Raw genomic sequence first — 27,011 nt, forward strand, 5'->3', positions numbered from 1 at the left:
CATCCATATTATTTTGTGTATTAATAGTTCATTCCTTTTAAAAATATATATTTTTATTGATTTCAGAGAGGAAGGGAGAGGGGGAGAGAGAGAGAGAAACATCCATGATGAAAGAGAATCCTTGATTGGCTGCCTCCTGCACGTGCCCTACTGGGGATCGAGCCCACAACCCCGGCATGTGGCCCGACCGGGAATTGAACTGTGACCTCCTGGTTCATGGGTTGACCCTCAACCACTGAGCCACGCCGGCTGGGCGATCCTTTCGTTTCTCACCGATATTTGGAACGATTAGCAAAGGGGAGAGCTCAAATCAAGTGCATGGCTGGTGTTGCCCTCTTTGTTCCAGGCTACGTGTCCCTATGTGGGAACCCATTCCAAACGCACCTCGGGCCATGATTTCTGTCCTCCTTCTGCAGTCCTAACGCTGTGGGAAAGGTCCCCTAACAGCCTCCCCTACTTGGACGGGCCTTGGTCTTAACCTTGGTCCCCCGGCAGAGACGTTTTCGCTAACAGAGATGCCCGCCTGGCAAAATGGGCCACTTCAGTGCTTTAATTTTTATTGCTCTGATTGATGGCTCTCATAGAAAAATCGGTCGCTGAGTTCCCCACTACCTTTCAGCGACTCAGTGCTTTCAAGGTAATTTCTAGAAGCCTATTTTCTACAGCACTTTTCTTTTCACTCAGCAGCTCTGGTTCACATAACCCAGCCCGGCATCACAGGGAACAGGAAGCTAACTGGTTTTCCCCACTGCCACCTCTCAGCATTGCTCCAGAGCACCTGCAGCTCTGGGCATCGATGAAGCATGATTTATACAAATGATCTGAATGGGCAGAAGAGGCCTGGAATCTACATAATTATTCTCAGCAAATGCTCATGATATATGGTTAACATTCCAGAAGACATTTGCTATGCGCGGCCGGCGTGGCTCAGTGGTTGAGCGTCGACCTATGAACCAGGAGGTCACGGTTCGATTCCCGGTCAGGGCACATGCCCGGGTTGTGGGCTCCATCCCCAGGAGGGGCCGTGCAGGAGGCAGCAGGTCAATGGCTCTCTCTCATCATGGATGTTTTTATCTCTCTCTCTCCTCTCCCATCCTCTCGGAAATCAATAAAATATATTTTAAAAGGTGAAAGATTTATGTGATCTGAAGAGAAGCCAGAGTATCAAATATATTTTAGAAAATGACTCTTGCTAACGCTTAAGCTGTTTCTTGAAGGTCAAACTGAAAGACAATGCCAAGTGGAAGGCTGCTGCTTCCTGTCCCTGGGCCCACACCCCCTCGTGTGAAAGGATGGCTCGAACATTCTAGATGTAAGAATATTTGGGGGGAGCATGGATAACTAAAAGAAGCAATCAAACGAAAGTGATTAATGGAGAAATTCCTTTAATTAGTGAGACAAAGGTGTGGGAAGGAGCTATAAATAGCCATGAGCTCAATGCCCTCCGTCTCCCTTAGCTAGGTTCACGTATTGTGGGAGGAACTGACACAATGCCTAATGCTTCTTTTTTGTCACACGAAACAAAGCTCAGTCATATCTATGTCTTTGGCACTAGACTTCTGATTGTCAAAGGACTGACGAAAGTAAAACCTTCAACATTAATAAAATAGTAGTTCAGCTAAGCCAATTTTAACAATAACAGCAGAAACAGACTTTACCAGGATATACAGTAACCTGTGACTCCTTCTCTCAGTTAAAAGTAGGGTCTAAAAACTGTCTGATGCCCTGGCCGGTTTGGCTCAGTGGACAGAGCGTTGGCCTGTGGACTTGGGGGGGGCGGTGGTGGTGCCGGGTTCGATTCTAGTCAAGGGCACAGGCCCAGGTTGTGGGCTTGATCTCCTGTGGGGGGGAGTACAGGAGGCAGCCGGTCCATGATTGTCTCTCATCATTGATGTTTCTGTCTCTCTCTCCATCTCTCTTCTTCTCTGAAACCAATAAAAATATACCGCCCCCCCAAAAAACCTGTCTGACTTTAACCTGCGTTCAAAGCTCCAGCTTCCTTACAGACATACATTTAAAGACCTCGCAAGGTAAAGACCAAAGTGTTTGAGAGAGAATCATGGATCGGCTGCCTCCTGCATGCCCCCCACAGGGGATTGAGCCCTGACTGGGAATCGAACTGTGACCTCCTGGTTCCTAGGTCCATGCTCAACCACTGAGCCCCGCTGGCTGGGCGTGAAACACATTTTATCTTCAAACACCTGAGTGACACTGAATCGGGGCACTTGAGTTTTTCGCTGGTGGTGGAGTGGAACAGGAGTGGTGACAGCATGTGGAGGGACAAGGAGAGGGTCATTAGAAAACTGCAATTCTGCCCTAGCCGGTTTGGCTCAGTGGATAGAGCGTTGACCTGTGGACTGAAGGGTCACGGGTTCGATTCCGGTCAAGGGCATATGCCTGGGTTGTGGGCTCAGTCCCCAGTGGGGGGGCGTGCAGGAGGCACCCCATCAAACTCATCATTGATGTTTCTCTCTCTCCACCTCTCCCTTCCTCTCTGAAATCAATAAAAATATTTTTTGTAAAAAGAGAATATCCTACTCCTAAGTAAACAACAACAACAAAACTGCAATTCTAACAGGATTGAAGCAGCATACAGGAGTGGAGGGCTCTGCTAAGTGACCACGATGTGACAGGGACCCGAGGCTGTCGACTCAACCTCTCTCTAGACTGGGGATGGGGAACCTTTTTTCTGCCCAGGGCCATCTGGATATTTATAACATCATTCTCGGGCCATACAACATTATCAACTTAAAAATTTGCCTGCTCTATTTGGTCAAGCATTTAATTAACTCACCCCTAACGCCTTGGCAAGGCCAGACCAAAGGATTTCACGGGCCTCATGTGGCCCGTGGGCGGGACGTTCCCCACCCCTGCCCTAGCCCCTCGCTCCTTTACGTAACACGAAGATCTGACTGGATACGTAGGAGCTCACTAGATGCCGAGGATGTAGCATTCTGGAGTGACTAACTTGAACTGTGTCTGGCTAGTAGAGCAAGGAATAGATCAAACAGGGTTGCCACTAGAAAGCAATCATATCAAGTGGAAAAATGGACAGGCAGGGCTTCGTTTTTTGTGACGAAACAAAACCAAAGGAGAAAAAACGTACCATTCCTGAAGCTCAGGGGAAGGAATGAGACCCGCAGTCCCGTTTTTGGAGTTTTCCAGTTTGCCCTGCCACCAGTTGTGATCGTCCTTGCTGATGATCTGGATGATGTCACCCACGCGGAACCGGATGCCAGCCTCCTTGCAGGGAATGAGGTCGTCCTTGGCGGGGTCATATTCAAACTGTGCTCTCACATAGATCTACGGGACAGGAGCGCGTGAGCACGGAGGCCGGGGCGACGCGGAGCCCACCGCGCCCCTAACAAGCACATCCCGACCCCCCGATACCAACGGGACACTGGATGGCGAGACGAAAAGGATGCGTGGAAATACAACACAAAGACCCGCTACCACGACAAACGATGGACCACTTCGGATGGGCACAGCTTTAGATCTTCGCTGTGTTTACTTGGGGGGAGCACTTAAGATACCTGTTTACTACAACTAAAGACCTAATTTCGGCCTTTACTCGAACAGAATAGGCCTGTGATGGTAGAGATGTATGCTTTCCATTTAAAAATCGGCATGAGGTCTTGTGGGTGTGATGGATAAGTTGTCGTGATGACGTGGCAGCCATGAAGCCACCAACACAAGCATTCAGGGTAGGTTTTAACCACGAAGCAGCACGTGGCACGAAACTAGCAAGAACGCTGCCTTGGCATCTTGCCCTGAAATGCCTACAGGGCGACCGGCAGTGTGTGGGCACGCAGTTGATGAACTGAAATGTGATTCAAACAATTTAAAGAAGCATTTAAAAATAGTTTTAGTTTGGAAAAAGGATGTAGGGCCCAGCCACGTGGCTCAGTGGTTGAGCGTCGACCTATGAACCAGGTCACGGACTGATTCCCGGTCAGGGCACATGCCCGGGTTGCGGGCTCCATCCCTAGTGTGGGGCGTGCAGGAGGCAGCTGATCAGTGATTCTCTCTCATCATTGATGTTTCTATCTCTCTCTCCCTCTCCCTTTCTCTCTGAAATCAATAAAAATATATTTAAAAAAGGGTGTAGGCTTCATTTTTGTATTTTACTCTTCTTAGAGAAGACAAATGAGTGTGAATCCTAGCTTTGCCAACGTGACGCTAGAAATGAGCAGAGTTCCAGGCTTTGAGTGTGATGATATGTAAATGTCATTAGTAAATATTATAAAAGGAAACACACTACCATGTCAGGGGCTGGCCTATGGTAGCATTTTTAGAATTCCTGGATTTCTAAAGGCTTTAAGGCAGCGGTTCTCAACCTGTGGGTCGCGACGCCTTGGGGGTCGAACGACCCTTTCACAGGGGTCGCCTAAGACCATAATAACAATAACAATAATTACATATTGTTTTTTGTGATGAATCACTGTGCTTTGTGTTCAATTTGTAACAATGAAATTGGGGGTCACCACAACATGAGGAACTGTGTTAAAGGGTCGCGGCATTAGGAAGGTTGAGAACCACTGCTTTAAGGTATGGGGCTAGGCATAGAGCGCTGTATCGCTTACTGAATCCTAATGCTAAACTGTGGGCGAATTTCGTCAGGTGCTAATTCACGCCAATCTGAACTCTACACCTGATTATGTTTTAAGACCGAATTTCAAGAAAAAGCCCATAAAGATTCTATCTCTTGAAATTAAATTTGAATATTAATGGCGAAGTCACTGTAAAGCCAACCTGAAGGCTTTGGAATTGTTTCCTGTAAGTTTCTTTGCAGAAACCCCGCCTATAAAATTAGCAAATCTCTGCATTTGCACCTAAAAGCCATCCTTGGGAGGAACTGAAAGTTACTGCTGCGGCTGGCAGCTTTCAAGGTTTCATGTTGCGACTAGCAGGCAGGCGAGGCCTCGATGCCAGATGTGTATGTCCTTATTCTTCATTGTCAATGCCTCTGAGAAATATTCATGCAAATACAGATACTAAAAGGACTTCAAATTTCATAAAATTATTACTTAAGAATGTTCAGCCCTCGCCGGTTTGGCTCAGTGGATAGAGCGTCAGCATGGGGACTGAAGAGTCCCGGGTTCGATTCCGGTCAAGGGCATGTACCTTGGTTGCAGGCACATCCCCAGTGGGAGATGTGCAGGAGGCAGCTGATCGATGTTTCTCTCTCATCGATGTTTCTAACTCTCTATCCCTCTCCCTTCCTCTCTGTAAAAAATCAATAAAATATATTTAAAAAAAAAGAATGTTCACCAGGATGTACATTTGAGTTATTCTTACAATCCTAGACATTTTGTGACCTGTAACATTTTTTCCCACCACAGCCAGAGCCAGGCCCGTAAGACCCCCAAAAGGCTGAATTCTTAATCACTGACACAGTGATCAGGTTGAAATGACACTAACCATCGTAGCTACAAGGATGTGAGGGGAAAATCTTTATAGCGAATTAGTCATGTTTAATGTGTTAAAATGAAATGGTACAAGCTCTCAATGCTCAAATGTTATGGTCCAAAATGCAGACATTATGGGATGGAGAGGGTTAATAAAGGATTGGCTATTAGCAGCTCAGTTTAGAGAAGTTTCTAGAGAGGATGTCTATTCACCTGTCGTCCTTTTGGTTGGGTAGTTGATGGCAAGTCCTGTAGAATAGAGCCAACCCAGGAGAAAAATTTTCATTTACTTTTCAAGAGTACAAGGACATTTGTGTGTTCTGTTACAATATGGTTAAAAAAAATGAGCTAGATTTAAGTTGTAAAGAGATAATACACATTATTCCATTTCTCAGAAATGTTGAATTATTAAAAAAATTAGCCATTTAGCAGCAAGCTGAAGAAAGCAGGTAAGTTGAAGCAGAGAGAAAATGTGTTGCTAAGCAACAACTCAGCATCTTCAACACAAAAGCCACAGCGAGTGAAACAGCCCTATTTCAACAACAACCCCAACCAAAAAGAGCTGTTGCTCTTTTCAGCTTAGTCACTGCCACCATTTAGATTTTGAAAAATCGGATGGCTCTATGGATTGTCACCATCTGAAAAGTATTAAATGTTCACTGTCAGAATGAATTCCTTTATAGCCTATTTGAAGTTGAAAATAAAAGCCATAGGGAATTTTCGTCCATAATTTTACTTAATGATATCATTCCATTTGAGATGTTTAAATTATTTAAAATTTTACCCGATAACAAAGTTGATATATTTTTATTTTATTTGCAAAAAGTTGATAGATTTTTAAAGGGCAAATGAATAGTCAGAAAAGAGCGATACTGCTGCATTATCAGAGCTTTCAATACTTTGAACAGCAATACCAGCAACTCGGAGGAGACTTTGTTACCCCCAAATATTGCATACTTGCACCTATAAGTGCTTCCGTTTGTTCAAATAAACCAAAACCAGTTCTTTTCATATATCAAAATGGAAAGTTCTGGGGAAAAAAATAGAATTCCAAGTTCAAGTCAAAACATAAAGTACTTTGTGTTAAAGATGTGATAACAGCGTGGCTTAAAGTGCAGGTTGAAGCCAGTTCCTTTTGCTTTTCATATCCAGGCAAGGTTTGTAATTCACAAAAATATGTGCACGTACCACAAAAACAGAGGGCACACCAATTCATAAACTTAGATAGCGGAAACTAAGGCATGTCGCTGACGTCACTCAGAATAGACCACTACAAGCCTAAGACCCAAATACCTGCGCTGCAAAATCGGTACATTTTTTTCTCTTTCTCAAATTAAAAAACACTTCGAAATTTCAACAAATTTCCAGTTATATCCTTTGCGTAAGTTTGAGCGAAGTCATAAAGACTAGTGGGGTGACACGGGAATATCTCGGGGGTGTGTGTGACCAAAGGAGTGTTGAACTGCGTGTCTTCAAATTTAACTGATGGGAGGGGTTTATGGAGAAGAAAATGTTGAGGAAGATCTTCCAGGAGTTCTGAACTGCATTGTGGCTGTAGCAGCCTCGTCTACCGGCAGAAGACATATTGCCACTGGACACATGTAACTAGAACACTCATGGCCGTGTGAAGCTCGAGTTCTTACCGAAACAGAATTGTTAGTGCTGCTATGACCATTAGCTGGGGACTGTCTGGAAGTGGAGGGGGAATCTCTCTGAAATAAGACACAAGGTTCATTAACAAACACCAGCACAGAGACAGAAATATGCACATCAACAGTTACAACCACAGTCCGACAACCATTTCCTCTGAGGTTTCAGCTGCGAAGGTGCCGCACTGACTTACTTGCGTGATTTCACAGAAATCAGAAAAAAACTTTGCAGTTTAGTCACACGTTGTAAGCGATGACCGTGTCATTCATGAACCACTTCTCTCCTGTCTCCAACATTCTCTACCCTTCGCTTTCTTTAAAGGAGACCCAGAGAGTGGCTTCATGTTAGAACCCTACCAAGTGCTATGAAATGACAAACGTTACTATAACATTATTGGGCTAAAGACCCCAACTGCCTACTTTGTATTACAAAGTAGGTTTACAAAGTATTTAGTACATTTTTTGGTACCTCAATGTCAAAAATTACTGAATGACTCCATTTGAGGTGAAACTAATGTAAAAAAAGACTTCTCATGTTGCAATCGCTTTGGGATCTTTCTAGGACAAACATTTTCAGAGATTATTCTTTGAATCAATCCGCTACAATGACCTAAAGAATAAAGGTCTCTTCTTTAGTGTATATCTGTGTTTTATTCTTATTTATAATATTTGTCCTATTCGACGCACTCACGCTCCTTCCCCGGCCCGACTCCCTTATTGTCCAAATCACTTTTAACGCGAAGACCAAGGAGAGGAAGGTAAGGAAGTGTTTCAACATTTTTGGTTTAGTACAGTTCTCTGAAACCTTTGAAATGTGCATGTCTGCTTAAAAGACATGTCCCCCACCCCCCACCCAGAAGATTTAAAGAAAACTTCTGGCCCGGCTGGCGTGGCTCAGTGGTTGAGCACCGTCCTATGAACCAGGAGGTCACGGTTCGATTCCCGGTCAGGGCACAGGCCTGGGTTATGGGCTCAATCCCCAGTGTGGGGCGTGCAGGAGGCAGCTGATCCATGATTCTCTCTCATCATTGATGTTTCCATCTCTCTCCTTTCCTCTCTGAAATCAATAAAAAAAATAGAATCTTCTAAAATAAAATAAAATAAAATAAATAATGGGATCCCTTGGATGAACCTTCTCAAACGTTAGTGAGCAGACTGATCTCTAGGTACCACCCCAGAGACGCCAGGCAGTAGGGCTGGGGTGAGGGGCAGGCGTCCCCCCCTTTTCCCAAGGCCAGGGGGATACTGAGGCAGGTGGCCAGAGAGCCTTCCATTGGGAAGTATGGCCTCAGCTGGGGAAGGTCCCACCCGGGACTTGAATTCTGCCAGGAGGTCAGACAGGCTGGGCTGGGGCTGGGAGGGGAGCATCCTTTCCTTACTGTCCACAGGAAAGCAGGTATGAGGGGGCTCTTCTTACGTAAGAGTGTAGAATGTACACGTGTCACACTCGCCCATCCCAAACCTAGTTCAAGCACGTAACAAACACAAGGGAAACTTATGGGATCTTAATAACTGCCTTCTGGTTAGTTAGCCAGAAAAGACAGAAATCCATCGTGTTTACTACATTTCCTCAATGATAAGAAATGGCCAGATGTAATACCCTTTGTAATACTTTTAGCGAAAAATAAAAATAAAAAAAAAAGAAATGGCCAGGACCACCTGGGATTTCAGGAGATCAAAATGCGTCCCATGAAATGGACACGTGACACCGTCTCTTTCCCTGCAAGGTTTGTGTTCTAGGTGACAAACTTCCGAACGACACATCCTGGAGCGGAACTACTTCTGCATTTTCTGTGAATACACAGTGTTCAGTGAAGTTCCGTAAAAAGCCACCAAGAGGAGCTCAAGGCCTGAGATGAACAGAAACCCCATCGCCATGGCTCGCTCAACACGCACTTGACCCAACGACCAATTCGTCTGCGTCTCTTCGACAGGTTCAGAGACACAGGAGCCTCAGATGTGTCCTGGGAAGGGGAGGAGCATGATCATTCCTCCTGCAACTCTGCCCGAGGACAAATGCCATTTCCTACACGAGTTCCACCCTGTTCCTTGTCAGGCTCACAGAGGAGGGGCTGGGAAGGGTACTTCGTGTTGCTGTGCACACCCGTGGGAGATGCACATGGGAGAACAGGCTTCAAAAATAACCCTGGAGCCGGATGAGCAGTGGCCGAAGGATGCCACGCCCGATGCCACTTTGCATTTCCAAACAGAAAAAGAAGAGCCTTTGGGATCTCATTCAGTCACAGACACGAACCTGAGCGAGACAGTGACCATCTCTATCGGCCGAGAAAGAAACTTGGGGTTGTACTGTTCTAGAAAACGTGTTTACGAGTCACCTAACATCCCCAATTTATACGATTCCACGGCAGGTTGCAAAAGCCTTCATCCCTCTAATAACGCCAGTTAGCCACTCCTCACGCCCCTCGAGGCCTGGCTCATGATCTGACCGACTCTATCTGGACACCGAGAGAAGCCGCCTCTCAGATTCTTGGAAAGAAGAACAAGAACTGTCTGTGTGATTTCTTAACAAGGGGAGTGACCGTACTTCCTGGAAACGTTACCGCAATTCCTTCTTCCCCCAGAGACCCCGCTTTTTCTGTATGAAGGCTACACCGTTATTTGTGGCTGCTCTATGTTTTGCTTCGACTCCCGCCTGCAGGAAGTTCAAGTTGAAGTCCCCATGGAAGCAGGGCTGAGTAGGTGGAGGGGACCTACTCTGTTCCGTTATCTTGGTTGCAAAATTGGTGTGCAGTGATCAACAGCACAGGCAGAAACCATTTCCCAGAAAGCCAGACATTCAGCCAGGAGCAGACAGGGAGGGAGGGACCCAGGGGAGCGGGGCGGGCGGGGAAAGCCATTACCTCACAGGACGATGACTGCGTGCGGTAACTGGGCACGATCTTGAAGGTGATACTCCCGCGCATTTCCCGCTGGAGGAAGAAAGGACAGCTTTCTTAGCAAAGCCATGTTGCACAGAAAACACGGAGGAAGCTGCTCAAAACACGTGAGGACAAGGAAGCGAGGCAGCTGCGAGCGCCGGGGCCTAGACTGAAACTGAGTCATTAAGCTCAGGGTGCAGCGCAGCGCCTTGTCCATACAGCAGAGCCCCGACCCTGACCCTGACCCTGACCCTTTCATAGACATGAATACAAAACACGCTAAGTGACCCGTCTTTCCAAAGTGGCACGGGATCTCAGAGGGAAGGCGGGGACGGTGGGTGGGGGGGATCAACCAAAGACCTTGTATGCACAGATGCATGGCCCATGGAGGCAGATAGTGGGGTGGTGAGGGCCTGGGGAGGCGGGGTGGGCTGGAGAGGGTCAGTGGGGAAAAGGGGGACATATGTAATGCTTTCAACAATAAAGACTAAAATAAGCGAATAGAAACTGAACTGGATAATCGAAAAATACCGAAAAATTATGTTTGATAGGCTCCAGCATGATGCTATATGTTGTAAAATTTGCTTTTGATTTCATAACTAGAGGCCTGGTGCACAAAATTCGTGCACTGGGGGGGGGGGGGGGCCCCTCAGCCCGGCCTGTGCCCTCTCACAGTCCTGGAGCCCTTGGGGGAATGTCCGACTGCCGTGGAGGCGGGAGAGGCTCCTGCCACCACGGCTGCGCTCACCAGCTGTGAGCCCGGCTTCTGGTGCACTGACCACCAGGGGGCAGCTCCTGCATTGAGTGTCTGCTCCCCGGTGGTCAGTGCATGTCACAGTGACTGGTCATTCTGCAGTTCGGTCGATTTGCATATTAGCTTTTATTATATAGGATTTGACCTTGGTTTTTACTAGAGTGAGTCTGTGTGCTTATTTCACATTTAATCAATATTCATCATAGGTATTTCATACTTAATCGATATTCATAATAGATATTCACTACGTTATGGTGGGAAGAAGGTCTGCTCGCCAGGGCCCGCCATTCTATCCACGCGCCCCCCCCCTTTAAAACCCGAACCCTGATCCACACACAGACTTTGGGGGGCATGGATAGAAATGGCCTGATTTACTAGAACTTTCCTCCCCTCTGTGCTGCGGAGAAATCCCACACAGCTGGCTGTGACAGCCACGCAGGAAAGGGGTTTGACATTGCTGATGTCAGCAGATTGAGGTCACTGAGAACCCGGTTCAGTTATGCACAGCTGGGGAGGTTTGCTTTAAACAGCTGCTCGAGAAAAACCCCAGCAGATACAGATGAAAGGAGAGAGCTAAAGCTCGCACCGCTCAAGACGGGCCCAGTGTTTCCAAATGCCGTTGCTTGTGACCATTTTCCTAGTTGTCAGTTTTCATGAATGTTGTGTGAATTCAAGTGCACACGCTTAAGTTCAAGTGCACACGCTGGTGGTCCCAGCGATACTCGGATTGCAAAAGAAGGCCCCTTGTTTGTGCGTGAACAAGAAAGCTAACAAACTGAAAGTCAGCCTTAGACGAAGAAAAAGAAACTTGCATGTACTCACGAGCATTTTCTGCAGCTGTTCCACTGTTTGGTTAGCCACACTGATGCCATTGATTTCTCGGATTTCATCACCCACATGCAGTGTGCCTAAGAAATGTCACAAGATTATAAACATGCGATGACATGTACTTTGATAATCCAAAGAGAGCGATGTAAAAAAATTAAGCTAAACACTGAAGGGCAATATTTCAGAAACAGACAAGTTTGGCTCACGAGTACACACTAACACAGGGACATCTACGCTGGGAGACACCGCTTGGGAAGATGGTGGTGGGAATCTGGTAATTTTTCTGATAAAAGAACAGTTTCTAGTTCCAGCCTGTCTGGGTTCAAATCCCAGCTTCATCGCTCACGAGCTTTAAGATCTCAGGTAAGTTACCGAATCTCTCCACGGCTCGGTTTTGCATGTATGAAGCGGAGGTGACAATAGTACCCATCGCCTGGGCTGTTGTGAGGATGCAATGAGCTGAAGACATGTACAGGGCTCAGGTGTACGCATAGAGGTTAGACAATGATACACCTTACACCTGGCACTGAACATAGTTACTACAATATTATTGACTATGTTCCCGATGCTGTACTTTACATCCTGTGACTGTTTTGTGACTCCAAATTCGTACCTTTTAATCCCTTTCCTTTTTCCTCTCAGCCCCACAAACTCCCCTCCCTTCCGGCCACCATCAGTCTGATCTTACCATTGAATCTCTATGCTCTTTATCAAACTCCAATTTCCTAATTTATAAGTAGTATATCTCATTCCTGGATGAATGAGACAATTCTTTTTTTAAGTTTTTAAAGTTTTTGAAAAATGTTTTCTTTATTTGAGAAAGAAAGGAATGGAGAGGGAGAGAGAGATGGAAACATCAATGATGAGAGAGAATCATTGATCGGCTGCCTCCTGCACCCCCGCCCCCCCCCAATGGGGATCGAGCCTGCAACTTGGACATGTGCCCTGTCAGGGAATGGAACCATGACTTCCTGGTTCATGGGTGGATGCTCAACCACTGAGCCATGCCGGCTGGGTGAGAGAGCAATTCTTGAACTGTCATTAAATTTAAATATACACATTTCATATCCTAGAATGGATGTCTTCCATATAACCTGGGGCCCAATAGGATACTTTGTTCTATCTTTCATGGTCTCTACGAAGTCAGGATATAAACAGTGATTCACACACACATGCTCCAGAATAGAGCTGTAGTGCACCCGCTCTCCATTGTCTACAGGTGAACAGAAACAAATGACTAAACCCAAGAGAAAACTTAAATGGATCATTTCTATGAACCACGTATTTAACCGATTTCTTATATGGGTCATAACAACACTTTCTCCACTAGGCTATAGGACAAAAGTGAGAAAGAATCATATACGAAACTTACCTTGCCTGTGAATCATGCCCCCATGCATAATTCTTGCAACAATACAATGATTTAGCTCATTCATTTTTAAAGTGATTCCCTGTAAAAAGTTAAGTAAAAATAGAATTACTATAAGATGACACTTGGTTAGCATTTGTGCATTTATCTTCAAGAGGGTTACTGGTCCGTAGTTTTCTTGTAAAGTCTTTATCTGTTTGGGTACCAAGGTAATTCTAGCTAATAATAATAAAAACAACAACAAACAATGAGTTGGGAAGCATTCCTCCCCTTTCAATGTTTTGGGAAGAGTTTGTGTAGAATTGGTGTTATTTCTTCCTTATATGTTTGGTAGAATTGGCCAGTGAAACCATCTTGCCTGGAGCTTTCTTGGAGGATGGTTTTTAACTACAAATTCAATTTTTAAATAGTTTAGGGTGACTCAGTTATTCCTTCTTAAGTGAGCTTTCATAGTTTCTTGCCTTCCAAGGAACTTATCCATTTCATCCAAGTTGCTGAATTTATTGGCATGAAGTTGTTTCTCATATTTCTTTATTACGCTTTTATATAGCTGCAGAATTTGTAGTAATGTCACTTCTCTGATGCATGACATTAGTGTCTTTTTTTCCCTGATCAGTCTGATCCTCTCAAAGAAAATGTTTGTTCAATTGATTTCCCCCTATTGTTTTCTGATTTCTATTTCATTGATTTCTACTTTGCTCTTGATTATTTACTAGAGGCCCAGGGCACGGATTCATGCACTGCTGGTGGGGGGTGTGGCCTGCAGGGATTGGCTGTTGGGGGAGCGGCACTCCCACTGTGGGAGCACACTGACCACTAGGGGGCAGCTAGTTTGGGAAGCAAACCGGCAACTTCTTGGTGCATAGGACAAGGCTCAACCCACTGAGCCACATCAGCAGGGCAGACATTCCTGTTTTTCTAACATAGATGCTTAGTGCTACACTCCCTAAGTACTAGTTTAGCAGCACACCACAAATTCTGATATGTTGTGGTTTCATTTTAATCCACTTCAAAATAACTTAATTTCCCTTTTGATTTCTTCTTTGATTGATGGTTTATTTGGAAATGTGTTTAGTTTTCAAGTGCTTCGGGATTTTTCCAGAGATCTTTTTGTTCTTTATTTCTAATTTAATCCCCATGTGGGTTGAGAATATACTTTGATGTTAATATAGCCATTCAAGCCTCCTTTTGATTAATGTCATCATGGCTTTTCTTTTCCCATCCCTTTACTTTGAAACAATTTGTCTTTATGGAGAAAGCATTTCTTACAGGCAATATTGGGTCTTGCTCCCCCCTAATTGGACAATCACTGCTTGTTAATTGGGGGAACTTGGACTATTTACATTTAATATGATTACTGATACAGTTAGGTATGAATATATTTTCTTGCCTTCTTTTGGATTAATTTCTTTTTATTCTACTTTCTCTCCTGTGTTGTCTGATTAGCTATAATTCTATTTTGTTGCTTTAGTGACTGCTTTAGGGTTGAGAGCAGGGGTCCTCAAACTTTTTAAACAGGGGGCCAGTTCACTGTCCCTCAGACCGTTGGAGGGCCGGACTATAGTTTAAAAAAAAACTATGAACAAATTCCTATGCACACTGCACATATCTTATTTTGAAGTAAAAAAACAAAACGGGAACAAATACAATATTTGTATTTGCATGTGGCCCGCGGGCCGTAGTTTGAGGACCCCTGGTTTAGAGTATATATTTTTAACTTACCACAGTCCACCTTCAAGTGACATCATGCCATATCACAAATAGTGTAAGAACCTTACAGCAGTATACTTCCACTTCCTTCCTTTTGACCTTTGTGTTGTTATACATTTTACTCCTACATATGTTATAAACCCCAAACATATCGTCATTATTTTTGTTTAAACTGCCAGTTATCTTTGAAAGAGATTTAAATGATAAGGTTGTCTTTTAACATTTTTTTTTTCCCTTTAACATTTCTTATACTGTAGATCTATTGAATTGTTTTGGTATATCTGAAAATGTTTTTATTTTACCTTTATTTAAAAAAAATTTGTGTTAATCATTACCTGAGGATATTTTTTTCCATTGATTTTTAGAGAGAGTGGAAGGGAGGGGGAGAGATAGAGAAGCATATATGTGAGAGAGACACATCGATTGGTTGCCTCCTGCACGTGCCTGGGCCAGGGCCGGGGAATGAGCCTGCAACCAAGGTACATGCTCTTGACCGGAATCGAACCTGGGACCCTTCAGTCTGTGGGCCGATGCTCTAACCACTGAGCAAACCAGCTAGGTCTTACCTTTATTTTTTGAAAGAAACTTTTGCTGGATTTAGAATTGTAAATTGAGTTTTTTAAAAAACTTCCAGTACTTTAAAGATGTTCTTCTTAATTGTGTTGTTTCTGATAAGGAATCTAATATCATCCTTATCCTTGTTCCCCGGTATGTAATATTTATTTTTTATTTTTTTAACCTCCGTTTTTAAGATCGATTTATCATGGGTCTAAGCAATGTGATTAGGATGCGCCTTGGTGCTGCTTTCTTCCTATTTGTGCTCAGAGTTCACTGTGGTTCTTGCAACTGCAGATTTATAGTTTCCATCAGATCTGGAATGTCTGCAGTCATTATGTCTTCCAATATTTTTTCTGTCAGTGAACCTGCCTGAAGTTGTCCCCTACAACATTTCTAGGACCTACCTGGTACCATACATTGTTATCACAATATTATCGACTTAAAATTCTCTCTCTCTCTCTCTTTTGTTTTGTAGAATTTTTATTGCTATGTCTTTGAAATCCGTAATATTTTCTTTTGAAATGTCTTAACCTGCCATTAATCCCATAGGACATTTTTGGGCTAATTGGAGTATCTGTCAGTTCAGTGTCAGTTGTGATTGATTATTCTCCACATTATAGGTCACATTTTCCTGTTCGTCACATGCCTCGTAATCTTTGATTAGATGCCAGATATTGTACATTTTATCTTGTTGCCTGTTTGGTGTTTTGTTTTTTTTTAAATTCTTATAAAGATTTTTAAGCTTTTTTTTTTCTCCTGGGATATCGTTCAGTTACTTAGAAACAGCTTAACCCTTTTGGGTCTTTAAAAAAATATATATTTTTATTGATTTCAGAGAGGAAGGGAGGGAGAGAGAGAAACATCAGTGATGAGAGAGGATCATGGATCGGCTGCCTCCTGCACGCCCCACACTGGGGTTCGAGCCTGCAACCCGGGCATGTGCCCTGATCAGGAATCGAACCCAGGACCTCCTGGTTCATAGGTTGATGCTCAACCACTGAGCCATGCTGGCCAGGTGAGCCTTTGGATCTTGCTTCTGTGATTTGTTCCGCAGGTTTGGAGGAATTCCCCATCCGGGGCTAACTATCTCTCCTTCTGAGGCAAGACCTTCCCTAGAGCCCTACGCAGCGCCTCACGGACTGGTCCTTCGAGTCTGTGGGTGGGACCAGGCCGCCAGCGTCGGGCACGGGTCTCGCTCGTCCTTTAGGAGGGTCTTTGCTGAGCTCCGGGTAGTGTCCTCTCTAGATCTCCGGGGTCCTCTCGGTGCAGTCCTCCCCCTCCAGCCCTCTGCCCCATGAACTTCAGGTGCCTTGGTTTCCCCAGCCGCTTAGTTCTGTCTCCTCAATCCAGGGAGCCTGCCTGCTTGGCCTCGGTCGCCCCTCCCTGTCTGTGGCCTGGAAAGTCTCAAGTCAGGAAGATTGGGCGACCACAGGGCTCATGCTGTTTACTTCCCGTTTCTTAGGGATCACTGTCCTTCCCTGCCCGATGGCCAATGTCTTCAAAACTGTTTTCATGTAATTTTGTCTGTTTTAAACATTTTTAAAAATATATTTTTAATTGATTTTTACAGAGAGGAAGAGAGAGGGATAGAGGGTTAGAAACATCGAATGAGAGAGAAACACCAAGCGGCTGCCTCCTGGACGCCCTCTGCAGGGGATCGAGGCCACAACCTAGGTACCTGCCCTTGACCGGAATCGAACCCGGACCCTTCAGTCTGCAGGCTGACGCTCTATCCACTGAGCCACACCGGCTGGGGCAGTTTTAAACATTTCTTGGTTGTTTCAGGTAAGAGGGTAAACCTGGTCTCTGCTTGGGCTGGCTGCCTACTCCTGAACCCACCCCAGCTTGGGGTCAATTCCTGGCCTTCCCTTGTTTGCATAAGCTTCCCCCTATTGTCTAAGCGACTTCAAGTTTGGACTTTATCACTTGACACTAAGGGAGTCCCGATCCATAGAGAAGCGATTGCAAGGGCGATATTACAAAGGGGAAGGGAAGGGTGTGATGGAGTGTGTCATCCTTGGGGGGTGGACGCAGCCCAGTGGGACACAGTGTATAAGTTCCAAAATGCAAAGAGAGCCTATGGCAGCGGTTCTCAACCTGTGGGTCTCGACCCCTTTGGCGGTCGAACGACCCTTTCACAGGGGTCGCCTAAGACCATCCTGCAGATCAGATATTTACATGACGATTCATAACAGTAGCAACATGACAGTGATGAAGTAGCAACGAAAATAATTTTATGGAGAGAGACCAAGATGGCGGCGTAGGTAAACACCGGAGTTTGCTGCCGCAAACAACCACTTCAAAAATACAACTAAAAGACGGAACGGACATCACCCAGAACCACAGGAAGGCTGGCTGAAGAGAGACTCTACAACTAGAAGGAAAGACAACGCAGAGGAGGCTCAGAGGAGGCGCAGTGTGGAAAATACAAAGGTACCGAGGTGCGCGCGAAAGCGGGCTGGTGGCTGAGGGCGCGGTTGTTGTTTTTGGTCGGGAGTGAGTCTCAGACTCTGGGCTCCAGATCCGGGGGAGTCTCTAGGGACCCAGACTCAGACGGGAGAAGCGGGATTGTCCGGCATCAGTTGGAACCTGAGGGCAGCTTTCTTCTCGAGGTTTGCAGCGGCTGCCGGGGTTCTGAGAAGCAGAGCCTCTGGGAACGGGACTGAGAGCGGCCATAACTGCTCCCTCCGCCCGCCCTGTTGATCCTCTTCGACCCGCCCCGCCCAAGCCCTGCGCACAGCCATTTGCCGATCGCCTCAGGCAAAGGCTAGATTAGCACCTCCCAGAGGACAGAAGTTTTCCACACAGCTGATTCTCGCAGCCAGTCAGCCTGGTGGTCAAATCCCTCTAGTATTAACTACAACAATCTGGGCTTAACTAGAACAAGACTGCGCACAAAGGCCACAAGGGGGTGCACCAAGAAAGCATAAAAAATGCGGAGACAAAAAAACATGACAGAAATGGAGGATATGGAGCTAAAAATCGCAACTTTGAGGATTTGCAAAAAACTCGAGGAGAGCCTCACGAAAACTAATGAGACCCTTGATGCTACGATAAAGAAACTAGAAATTAAGCATACACGGACTGAAATAAAGAATATTATACCCAATAGCAGACCAGAGGAGCGCAAGAATCAAGTCAAAGATTTGAAATACGAAGAAGCAAAAAACACCCAACCAGAAAAGCAAAATGAAAAAAGAATCCGAAAGTGTGAAGATAGTGTAAGGAGCCTCTGGGACAGCTTTAAGCGGTCTAATATCAGAATTATTGGAGTGCCAGAAGATGAGAGACAGCAAGATATTGAAAACCTATTTCAAGAAATAATGGCAGAAAACTTCCCCCACCTGGAGAAAGAAATGGACTTACAGGTCCAAGAAGCACAGAGAACCCCAAACAAAAGGAATCCAAAGAGGACCACACCAAGACACATCATCATTAAAATGCCAAGAGCAAAAGACAAAGAGAGAATCTTAAAAGCAGCAAGAGAAAGAGACTCAATTACCTACAAGGGAATACACATACGACTGTCAGCTGATTTCTCAACAGAAACTTTGCAGGCCAGAAGGGAATGGCAAGAAATATTCAAAGTACTGAATACCAAGAACCTACAACCAAGATTACTTTATCCAGCAAAGCTATCATTCAGAATTGAAGGTCAGATAAAGAGCTTCACAGATAAGGAAAAGCTAAAGGACTTCATCACCACTAAACCAGTATTATACGAAATGCTGAAAGGTTTCCTTTAAGAAGAGGAAGAAGAAAAAGGTAAAGATACAAATTGTGAACAACAAACATGCATCTATCAACAAGTGAATCTAAGAATCAAGTGAATAAATAATCTGATGTACAGAATGAACTGGTGATTACAATGAATCAGGGACATAGAAGGGGAATGGACTGACTATTCTTGGGGGGGGGGAAAGGGGAATGGGAGATGCGGGAAGAGAATGGACAAAAATCGTGCACCTATGGATGAGGACAGTGGGTGGGGAGTGAGGGCGGAGGGTGGGGCGGGAACTGGGAGAAGGGGAGTTATGGGAAAAAAAGAGGAACAAATGTAATCAGAACAATAAAGATTTAATTAAAAAAAAAAAAGAAAATAATTTTATGGTTGGGTCACAACATGAGGAACTGTATTTAAAGGGCCAGAAGGTTGAGAACCGCTGTCCTATGGGTATATCTCGCGTAGTAATATAATGCTTTTTGCCGGAAGCCGGTCCATCCTTGCTGCTTGACACAGTCGCTGCAGGAAAGAAACATCTGCACAGCATATGTTTCAATGGACCTGGCGTATATGGTATACTGTTCTTGATATGTTTGCTCCCTTTAGCGCCATGTGTTTTAACCAAGGTCACCTCTCCGAGAAAGGTTGTTTCCCCAGGTGGGGATCTTTCCCTGAGGTTAGGGAGGGGATACAACCCCTTAATTATGTACCAGGCGGGTAGTTAAGCTACATAATCTTTACTCCCTGGAATGGAGATAAGAAAAGCCCTAACCTTTGTAATAGAAATTGACAGGATTAAAATCGGCTGGTATAAATACGGATGTAACAAGACAATAAACATCAGAACCTCATCAGTTCCTAACCAGAGCTCTGACCAGAACTTTGGCTGGAGATCCTGGCTATAGGTCCTGACTAGGCTGCTGATCAACTGAAGGCTGTCTTCGTGTCATTCCTTCTTCGCCGACTCCGTTCACCTTTGGGGACCCCTGGACCCGCTGGGATTGGACCCCAGCAGCTTTTAATAAGACAAATGAGAAAGCAAAAGCTGTATGAAATGTACTAGAACTGTATCACTGCAGAGACATATTTCCCATAATGTCATTCCCATGTTTATGGCGACCGGTCAACAAGAGAAGAAACACACACACTGTGGCTGGGATCCCAGGCGACAGGAGAGAGAATGGCTTCTCTTGGGGGCCTGCAAGGGAAGCTTCGAGGCCAGCGTATACTTTCTGAGAACAGGAACTCGGGGACGCAGCTGTATCCTGCCCCTCAGCCCGGCCCTCTGTACTCAGCCTTCGGAGAAACGCCCAGGCCGCCGCCGCAGGCGCTGGAGACCATGAGCACAGGCCGCCCCGGGCCGCCTCCTTGCGGTTCAGTTCACCTTCCTGCCTCCTTCGCGTGGCTCCTCGCCCCTCCTTCCTGCCGCCCGGCCACAGCCTGCTCCCCGCTGCTGCGCCACAGCTGTGACTGTCACCCCTGTGGCAGGTGGCCTCCGGGAAGGGCCCACGGCTCGCCAGCCACGACGTCAGTGGCATCTAAGCCAGTTATCTGCACACAGTAGGCACTTCAGCATTTGCTAAAGGAGCGAATGCATGTAGACAATGAACGCGGGGAATGTGAGGCTCGCAGAGCGGGGTGGGAGCTGGGGGGTCAGTTAGTCAGTCAAGGATGCTTTTGGCAGCACTTGCCAAGCAACGTCCGAGCAAGCTAAGGCCCACGGACGTGCGATGATTTGCCCGAGGTCCCCCTAAGCCCGTGGTTGGCAAGCTGCGGCTCGCGAGCCACATGCGGCTCTTTGGCCCCTTGAGTGTGGCTCTTCCTAAGCCTTAGGAGTACCCTAATGAAGTTAATAACAATGTCCCTACCTCTATAGTTTAAGTTTAAAAAATGTGGCTCTCAAAAGAAATGCCAATCGTTGTACTGTTGATATTTGGCTCTGTTGACTAATGAGTTTGCCGGCCACTGCCCTAAGCTGCCACTGCCCATGCTCTTAAGCCAAACAGTTGCCTGGCGAGCACCAGAGGAGGCGAGGCAACCATGGCCCCTGCCTGCTGCCTATGCTGCCATGATACAGCCCAGCTGGCAAGGAGCAGTGAGAAGTAAAGCTGCCACATCCACAGTGCAGGGTTCCCCGGAACCGCAGCCGTGAACCCCCGCTCCGTACGCCCCCTTTAATTGGTAGAGCAACTGGGCAACTTTCTAAGCAGCTCACTCACCTTTCTCTCCATAACCCGACATCCCTTTTCCATGCGCGGAAGAAAAGGTATGGATGCATTTCACTTGAATTTCCCCCCGCAGATCTGATTCCGCCCCCAAACCTGTGAAACCCTCAAGTTGAGGGTCATCCTTGATACATGCTTCTCCCTCGTCTCCACTGGGAAGCCATTACCGAGGCCCACTGGGTTTCCTCTTTTTTTAAAAAAATATATTTTTATTGATTTCAGAGAGGAAGGAAGAGGGAGAGAGAGAGAGAAACATCAAGGATGAGAGGGAATCATGGATTGGCTGCCTCCTGCACGCCCCCTACTGGGGATGGAGCCCGCAACCCGGGCATGTGTGTGCCCTGACCGGGAATCGAACCCGGGACCCTTCAGTCCGCAGGCTGATGCTCTATCCACTGAGCCAAACCGGCCAGGGCTGGTTTTCCTCTTTTGTTAAATCTTTTCACTTCCTTCCACTTCATGTCCATCCTTCTAGTTCAGTCCCATCAGCTCTCCCGTGTTCCGATACTAACGGCCTCTTAACCGGCCTCTCCACACCCACTCTTGCCCTCTAATCTGTTCTCCAGTGATTATTTCTTAAATGAAAACGTGCTCCTATCTTCCTGATGTTTTAAGACAAAGAATGAATCCTTGCCATGTCTCTCCGCATGTGTGCGCCCCGTTCCTGCCACTCACTGTGTTTTCTAGAGCCCAGTTGTGGCTCCTCCTTTCCATTTTGAAACGACGCTAAGAGCCCTTTCACTTCCAAGTTTCTGCACCTGCCACTTGGTCTGCCTGGATGGTCTCTACTCTGCTCTACCTCCCCCCCCACCCGGGCCTCGCATTTGTTCAGGTAACACCACGGAGCCTTTCTTTGATCTTCCCAATCTAAGTCAATTCTATGACAATGAGGTAGGGCTCAGCATCAATGCTATTCCCATGCTGTTCGGAAACACTGAGAAAATGAATGCTAAATGGGTAAATGCCAACAGGATTCCCTCCAGGGGTAGAATTCCTTGGGAGCGAGGAGTTGCACGGTGCATTTCATTTTAGCCACATCACCCAATTCTTCGAATGCCTTCCAAAAGAGTCTTCTGCAAACCACGAGACTGATAAAGGGATGTTTTTAACAATCCCATTTTTGACATTCACTTTTCCCACACCACTGCCAATATTTTAAATTGTGCCTTTTGCTGCCCAGAGGCACACTCCGGAGTAATGGACTATGTATGTCTTTTAAAAAAATGTTTTCATTGACTTTAGAGAGAGAGGAAGCGAGAGGGAGAGTGAGAGAGAAATATCCATGATGAGAAAGAATCATGGATCGGCTGCCTCCTGCACGCCCCACCCTGGGGATTGAGTCCGCAACCCGGGCCTGTGCCCTGATCGGGAATTGAACCGTGACCTCCTGGTTCCTAGGTTGATGCTCAACCACTGAACCACACCGGCCGGACTGTTTTTTTTTTTTTTTAAGTAAAGGTGAAGAGCAGTTGTGAAAGAAGAGAAGTCAAGCTGCTTTAGGGACAGTGTGAGCACAGCAGCTCTGGGCAGCAGTGGGCCTGTGTGAAGCGAGGGTGTGAAGCGGGTTCCCTCCCCTCCCCCCCCCCTGGGTGTAGAGGCTGGAGTCAGGTGCTCCTGCCCACGCTGGCATTTTGGGAGGCGAGAGAACTTTCCTGCCTACTCACCATGGGCTCATCCGTGTTCTTCTGGAACTGAACCAGCCGGACGCGGGTCACGTTCTCCATGTCCATGTCTCCGTTGGCGCTCTCCGGGGAGTCACCGTTTAAGTAGGGAGACGTGGGGGGCGGTGTGACCCTCAGCGCTTCATCGCTGTAAACTTCATGGGCCACTACGTCGTGAGTTTGAAGTAAGGCCTAGGATTTCAGGAGAGAAGTAAAATCTCAATAACAGTACTAATCCAGCAGAAATCGATTCTATAAACATGCACACAATCACCCGCTGCCTCTCAAAGGTGTATCTCATCTACAGAGAACTCAAAGCACGTTACACCTACACATAACTATTCCCTGATTTCTTTAAAAATATATTTTACTGGTTTCAGAGAGGAAGCAAGAAGGAAAGAGAGAAACGTCAACAATGACAGAGGATCATGGATCGGCTGCCTCCTGCACTGGGGATGGAACCTGCAACCCGGGCCTGTGCCCTGACCGGGAATCGAACTGTGACCTCCTGGTTCATAGGTCGACGCTCACCCACTGAGCCACACCGCCCAGGCACCTTGATTTCTTTATGACAAATAATCATGATGATTTAAAAAAGAATGAACGCATGAATGAATGAGTAAATCAATGAATGCATGTGTTTGCTGATTACCTGGGTTAGAGGTATGGTCTGATGTTATAAGAAAGTACCAACTAACCTGTTTGTTTGTTTATTTATTTACTTTTTAATCCTCATCTGAGGATATTTTCCCATTGATTTCTGGAGAGAGTGGAAGAGAGAGGGAGAAACAGAGGGTGCCTCCTGCACATGCCCTGACCAGGACCTGGGCTGAGGAGGAGCCCGCAACCAAGGTACGTGCCCTTGACCGGAATCGGACCCAGGACCCTTTAGTCTGCAGGCCGGTGCTCTAGCCACTGAGCCACACCAGCTAGGGCCCAACTAACTTGTTAAAAAGCTGACATAATGCAATTTCAAATAATTTAGCAGAAAGGTTCATGAGGGTGGCAAATTTGTTCTAGGGCTTAAAATGGAAACAGATTTAAAAAGAAACAGTGCAATAGTTGGTGTACTGAGTAAATACCTTTCATTGATAGTGTTAACAATAACTGTTATATAACCAAAAGGATGAAGACAATTTATAACATATGACTTCGCAAAAGAGATGAGAACACACACAAGTGTAACTGAAAAACATGTAATTTTCCAAAATATCACATTCGATATGGAGCTAACATCTAAACCCACCTAATGTTTTGATTCATTTCTATATTTTGGAGCACTTGACTGAAAAATAAGTAGACAATTATCATTATGACTTCCTTTTGCCAAGCCCGTTGACAAAGAAAAAGTGATTTCTTTGTATTGATATCTGCACATGTCATCTTGGTGGAACTGGATAACAAATATCCCTAAAAAAGGATATTCTTTGAGACGTACTATGCTCTTGGTGCCATCACAACAAAGTTTTTAATAAGCATGAAGAGCCCTGGCCGGTTTGGCTCAGTGGTTAGAGTGTTGGCCCTCGGACTGAAGGGTTGTGGCTTCGATCCCTGGTCAAGGGCATGTACCTGGGTTAGACTCGGTCCCCGCCCTAATTGGGGTGCATGCAGTAGGCAACCAATCGATGTGTCTCTCTCACATTCATATTTTTCTCTCATTCCTCCCCCTCCCTCCCCTCCATTCTCTCTTTAAAAAAATCAATGGAAAAAATATCCTCAGGCGAGGCTTGAAAAAAAAGAGCATGAATATTTGAACATGTCTACTTCAAGGAGAATATTACAGCTGAAGATGAGTATGTTTGGAGCTTACATAGTTTCTATTTTCTTATGTGCTAACTACAAATTCAGTTTGAATCTGTGATCTGTGTGGTGATGAAATCTCTAGAGATAATTAAATGCAATTAAAATTGTTTTGAAAGTACAACCCTTAGCATCTCAAATTAAGTTATTTAATTAAAGGCTTATCACAGTTATGACTTGGCTATTTTAATTTCAAAGGCATGCGTCCGAGGCAAAAAGAAAGTAACAATGCAGCGCAATTACAAAGACGGGATTGGCTTGTCATCAGAAGTGCATGTGCTTAGAGCAATATATGCATTTGGGTTTCTTTTTTTAAAATATATTTTATTGATATTTTACAGAGAGGAAGGGAGAGGGAATAGAGAGTTAGAAACATCGATGAGAGAGAAACATCGACCAGCTGCCTCCTGCACACCCCCTACTGGGGATGTGCCCGCAACCAAGGTACATGCCCTTGACCGGAATCGAACCTGGGACCCTTCAGTCTGCAGGCCGACGCTCTAGCCACTGAGCCACACCGGTCAGGGCGCATTTGGGTTTCTAATAAAGTGGCAGAGATTTGCAAAGTTTCCGAGGCTGGTCTGAGCTGGCGTCTGGGGGAGGGACACCCAAGGGCACAGCTGGAGAGCGGGGCTCACGGTGGCCCTGAGGCCTTGACCTCCTGACCCCTGCGCCGGTGCCCAGAGCCCACGTGTGGAGGCGCTGCTATGCAGGTAAATGCCTGTTTTCCTGCTTTCATTGTGGCCACTTGAGAGCGAAGACTTAGTGCACAAAGCAAAAGCCAATAATAGACAAACTGAAAACTTCATCTGCTAAAATTAGCCCAACTGTATCCATTCTAGGTGTGCCTTCCATAATTAGTGAATTTTAAAAAAGGTGCTTAGTAGGATCGGAGGACACGTCGCCAGGTAAACAAAGAACCAAGCTTTTGTTAGGTTATAATGGCGGGGACATGGGTTGGAGAGAAAGTGTTTATGCTGCTTTTGGCAAGTGATTTCTATTTCTCCCTTTTCTTCCTATTTCTCCTTTTAAATATATAAGCAAATACTTGTATTTTAATGTATTATTTATAAGGAATCACAAAATAATACTCAAACTGAACTTTAAAAGAAAAACGCTCAAATTATGCTACCAAAGGAGGTCATACTTGATAGTAACCAGTTTGCCACAAGATCAAAGTCAACCTGAGGCTCCAATGTATCTGCAAATAGAATACAAGGGGCCACTTACAGGTTGTTAAAAAAAAAGCCATTAAAAAGAATATGCCAGCCCGGCCCGTGTGGCTCAGTGGTTGGGTATTGACTTATGAACCAGGAGGTCATGATTCAACTCCAGGTCAGGGCACATGCTCAGGTTGTGGGCTCGATCCCCAGTGTGAGCCATGCAGGAGGCAGCCGATCCATGATTCTCTCTCATCATGGATGCTTCTATCTCTCCCTCCCTCCCCTTCCTCTCTGAAATCAATACAAATATATTTTAAAAGCTGATCACCAGGCTTGCTTGAGGTCACCCACCTCGTAAGTGGCGTCCTTGTGGTTCCAAACCCAGATCTTACTGGCTCCAAAGCCCATGCTTTTAAAAGTGGGCTCGCTTGTAATGAGGATTAGTTTTCCTATCAACTTAACTTGAGCCCACTGGTCACTCCGAGGGAAGCATGTGGGAAATACTATTCTGAGCTATATATACTATGTCAAATAGACCTTTAAACGCAGAAACTTTCTATCTTAGAAACATTTTTCAATTATGGTTTCAAAACCTTAGTATTTTTAAAGAAATATTAATAGCTAAAGGAAAATATTTTAATGCTTATATGTGGTTATGATGCCAAGGTTTGGGAGTTATTCTTAGCCTATTTATAATTTCGCTTATTTGTTCAATTATCTGGCTTTTTCTTTGCTTTCTGATCAGTAAAACAGGGGGACTTAACATTGAATTACCTGACACTTAAAAATGCATATACTTATAAATATTTGCAGTAATTAAAGGAAGAGTAAATAAGTATAGATTTAAATGATTTTTTAAAGTCTGTACTCTAAAAGTCATGATAAAAATGTTATCACACTAATACCTTTTTTAATTATTCCATTCGAAAGACTAATTTTTTCAAAAGAGCAGACCCTGGCCCTGGCCCGGTGGTTCAGTTGGTTAGAGTGCGGGCCCCATGCGCCAAGGTTGTGGGTCCCGTCCCTGGTCAAGAACCAACCAATGATTGCGGAAATAAGTGGAACAACCAATTGATGTTTCTCTCTCTCTCTCTCTCTCTCTGTCTCTCTCTCCCCCCTTCCTCTCTTTCTCTAAAAATCACTAAATAGCAATTTTAAAAAAGAGAGATCCTTTGCTTATTGCAATTATAAAATACAAAGCAGTAAAGACATACGTACTAATAGAAGTTAATGATTTCTTTTTTTCTTTAAGAAATCAGATGTAGAACAGAAGATTTTATAAG

At 45.4% G+C, this 27,011-nt stretch overlaps 1 protein-coding gene across 6 annotated transcripts in view; it reads right to left on the reverse strand.

Moving 5' to 3' along the window:
• The window catches only part of CASK (calcium/calmodulin dependent serine protein kinase), a 215,338-nt gene that overhangs the window by 21,609 nt on the left and 166,718 nt on the right, over window positions 1-27,011 (reverse strand). For 3 of the 6 annotated variants that reach the window (XM_023755377.1, XM_023755374.1, XM_023755375.1), the window contains 7 exons: window positions 22,769-22,957; window positions 12,891-12,969; window positions 11,513-11,598; window positions 9,919-9,987; window positions 7,052-7,120; window positions 5,622-5,657; window positions 3,107-3,303 (listed from right to left, as the gene is read on the reverse strand). In XM_023755377.1, coding sequence (XP_023611145.1) covers window positions 3,107-3,303; window positions 5,622-5,657; window positions 7,052-7,120; window positions 9,919-9,987; window positions 11,513-11,598; window positions 12,891-12,969; window positions 22,769-22,957 — 725 coding nt within the window. The remainder of the gene's footprint in view (window positions 1-3,106; window positions 3,304-5,621; window positions 5,658-7,051; window positions 7,121-9,918; window positions 9,988-11,512; window positions 11,599-12,890; window positions 12,970-22,768; window positions 22,958-27,011) is intronic. The other 3 variants (XM_023755373.1, XM_023755376.1, XM_023755372.1) reach the window with 2 other exon arrangements.

This window comes from Myotis lucifugus, unplaced genomic scaffold, assembly GCF_000147115.1.
Source record: "Myotis lucifugus unplaced genomic scaffold, Myoluc2.0 scaffold_76, whole genome shotgun sequence".
Lineage (NCBI taxonomy): Eukaryota > Metazoa > Chordata > Mammalia > Chiroptera > Vespertilionidae > Myotis > Myotis lucifugus.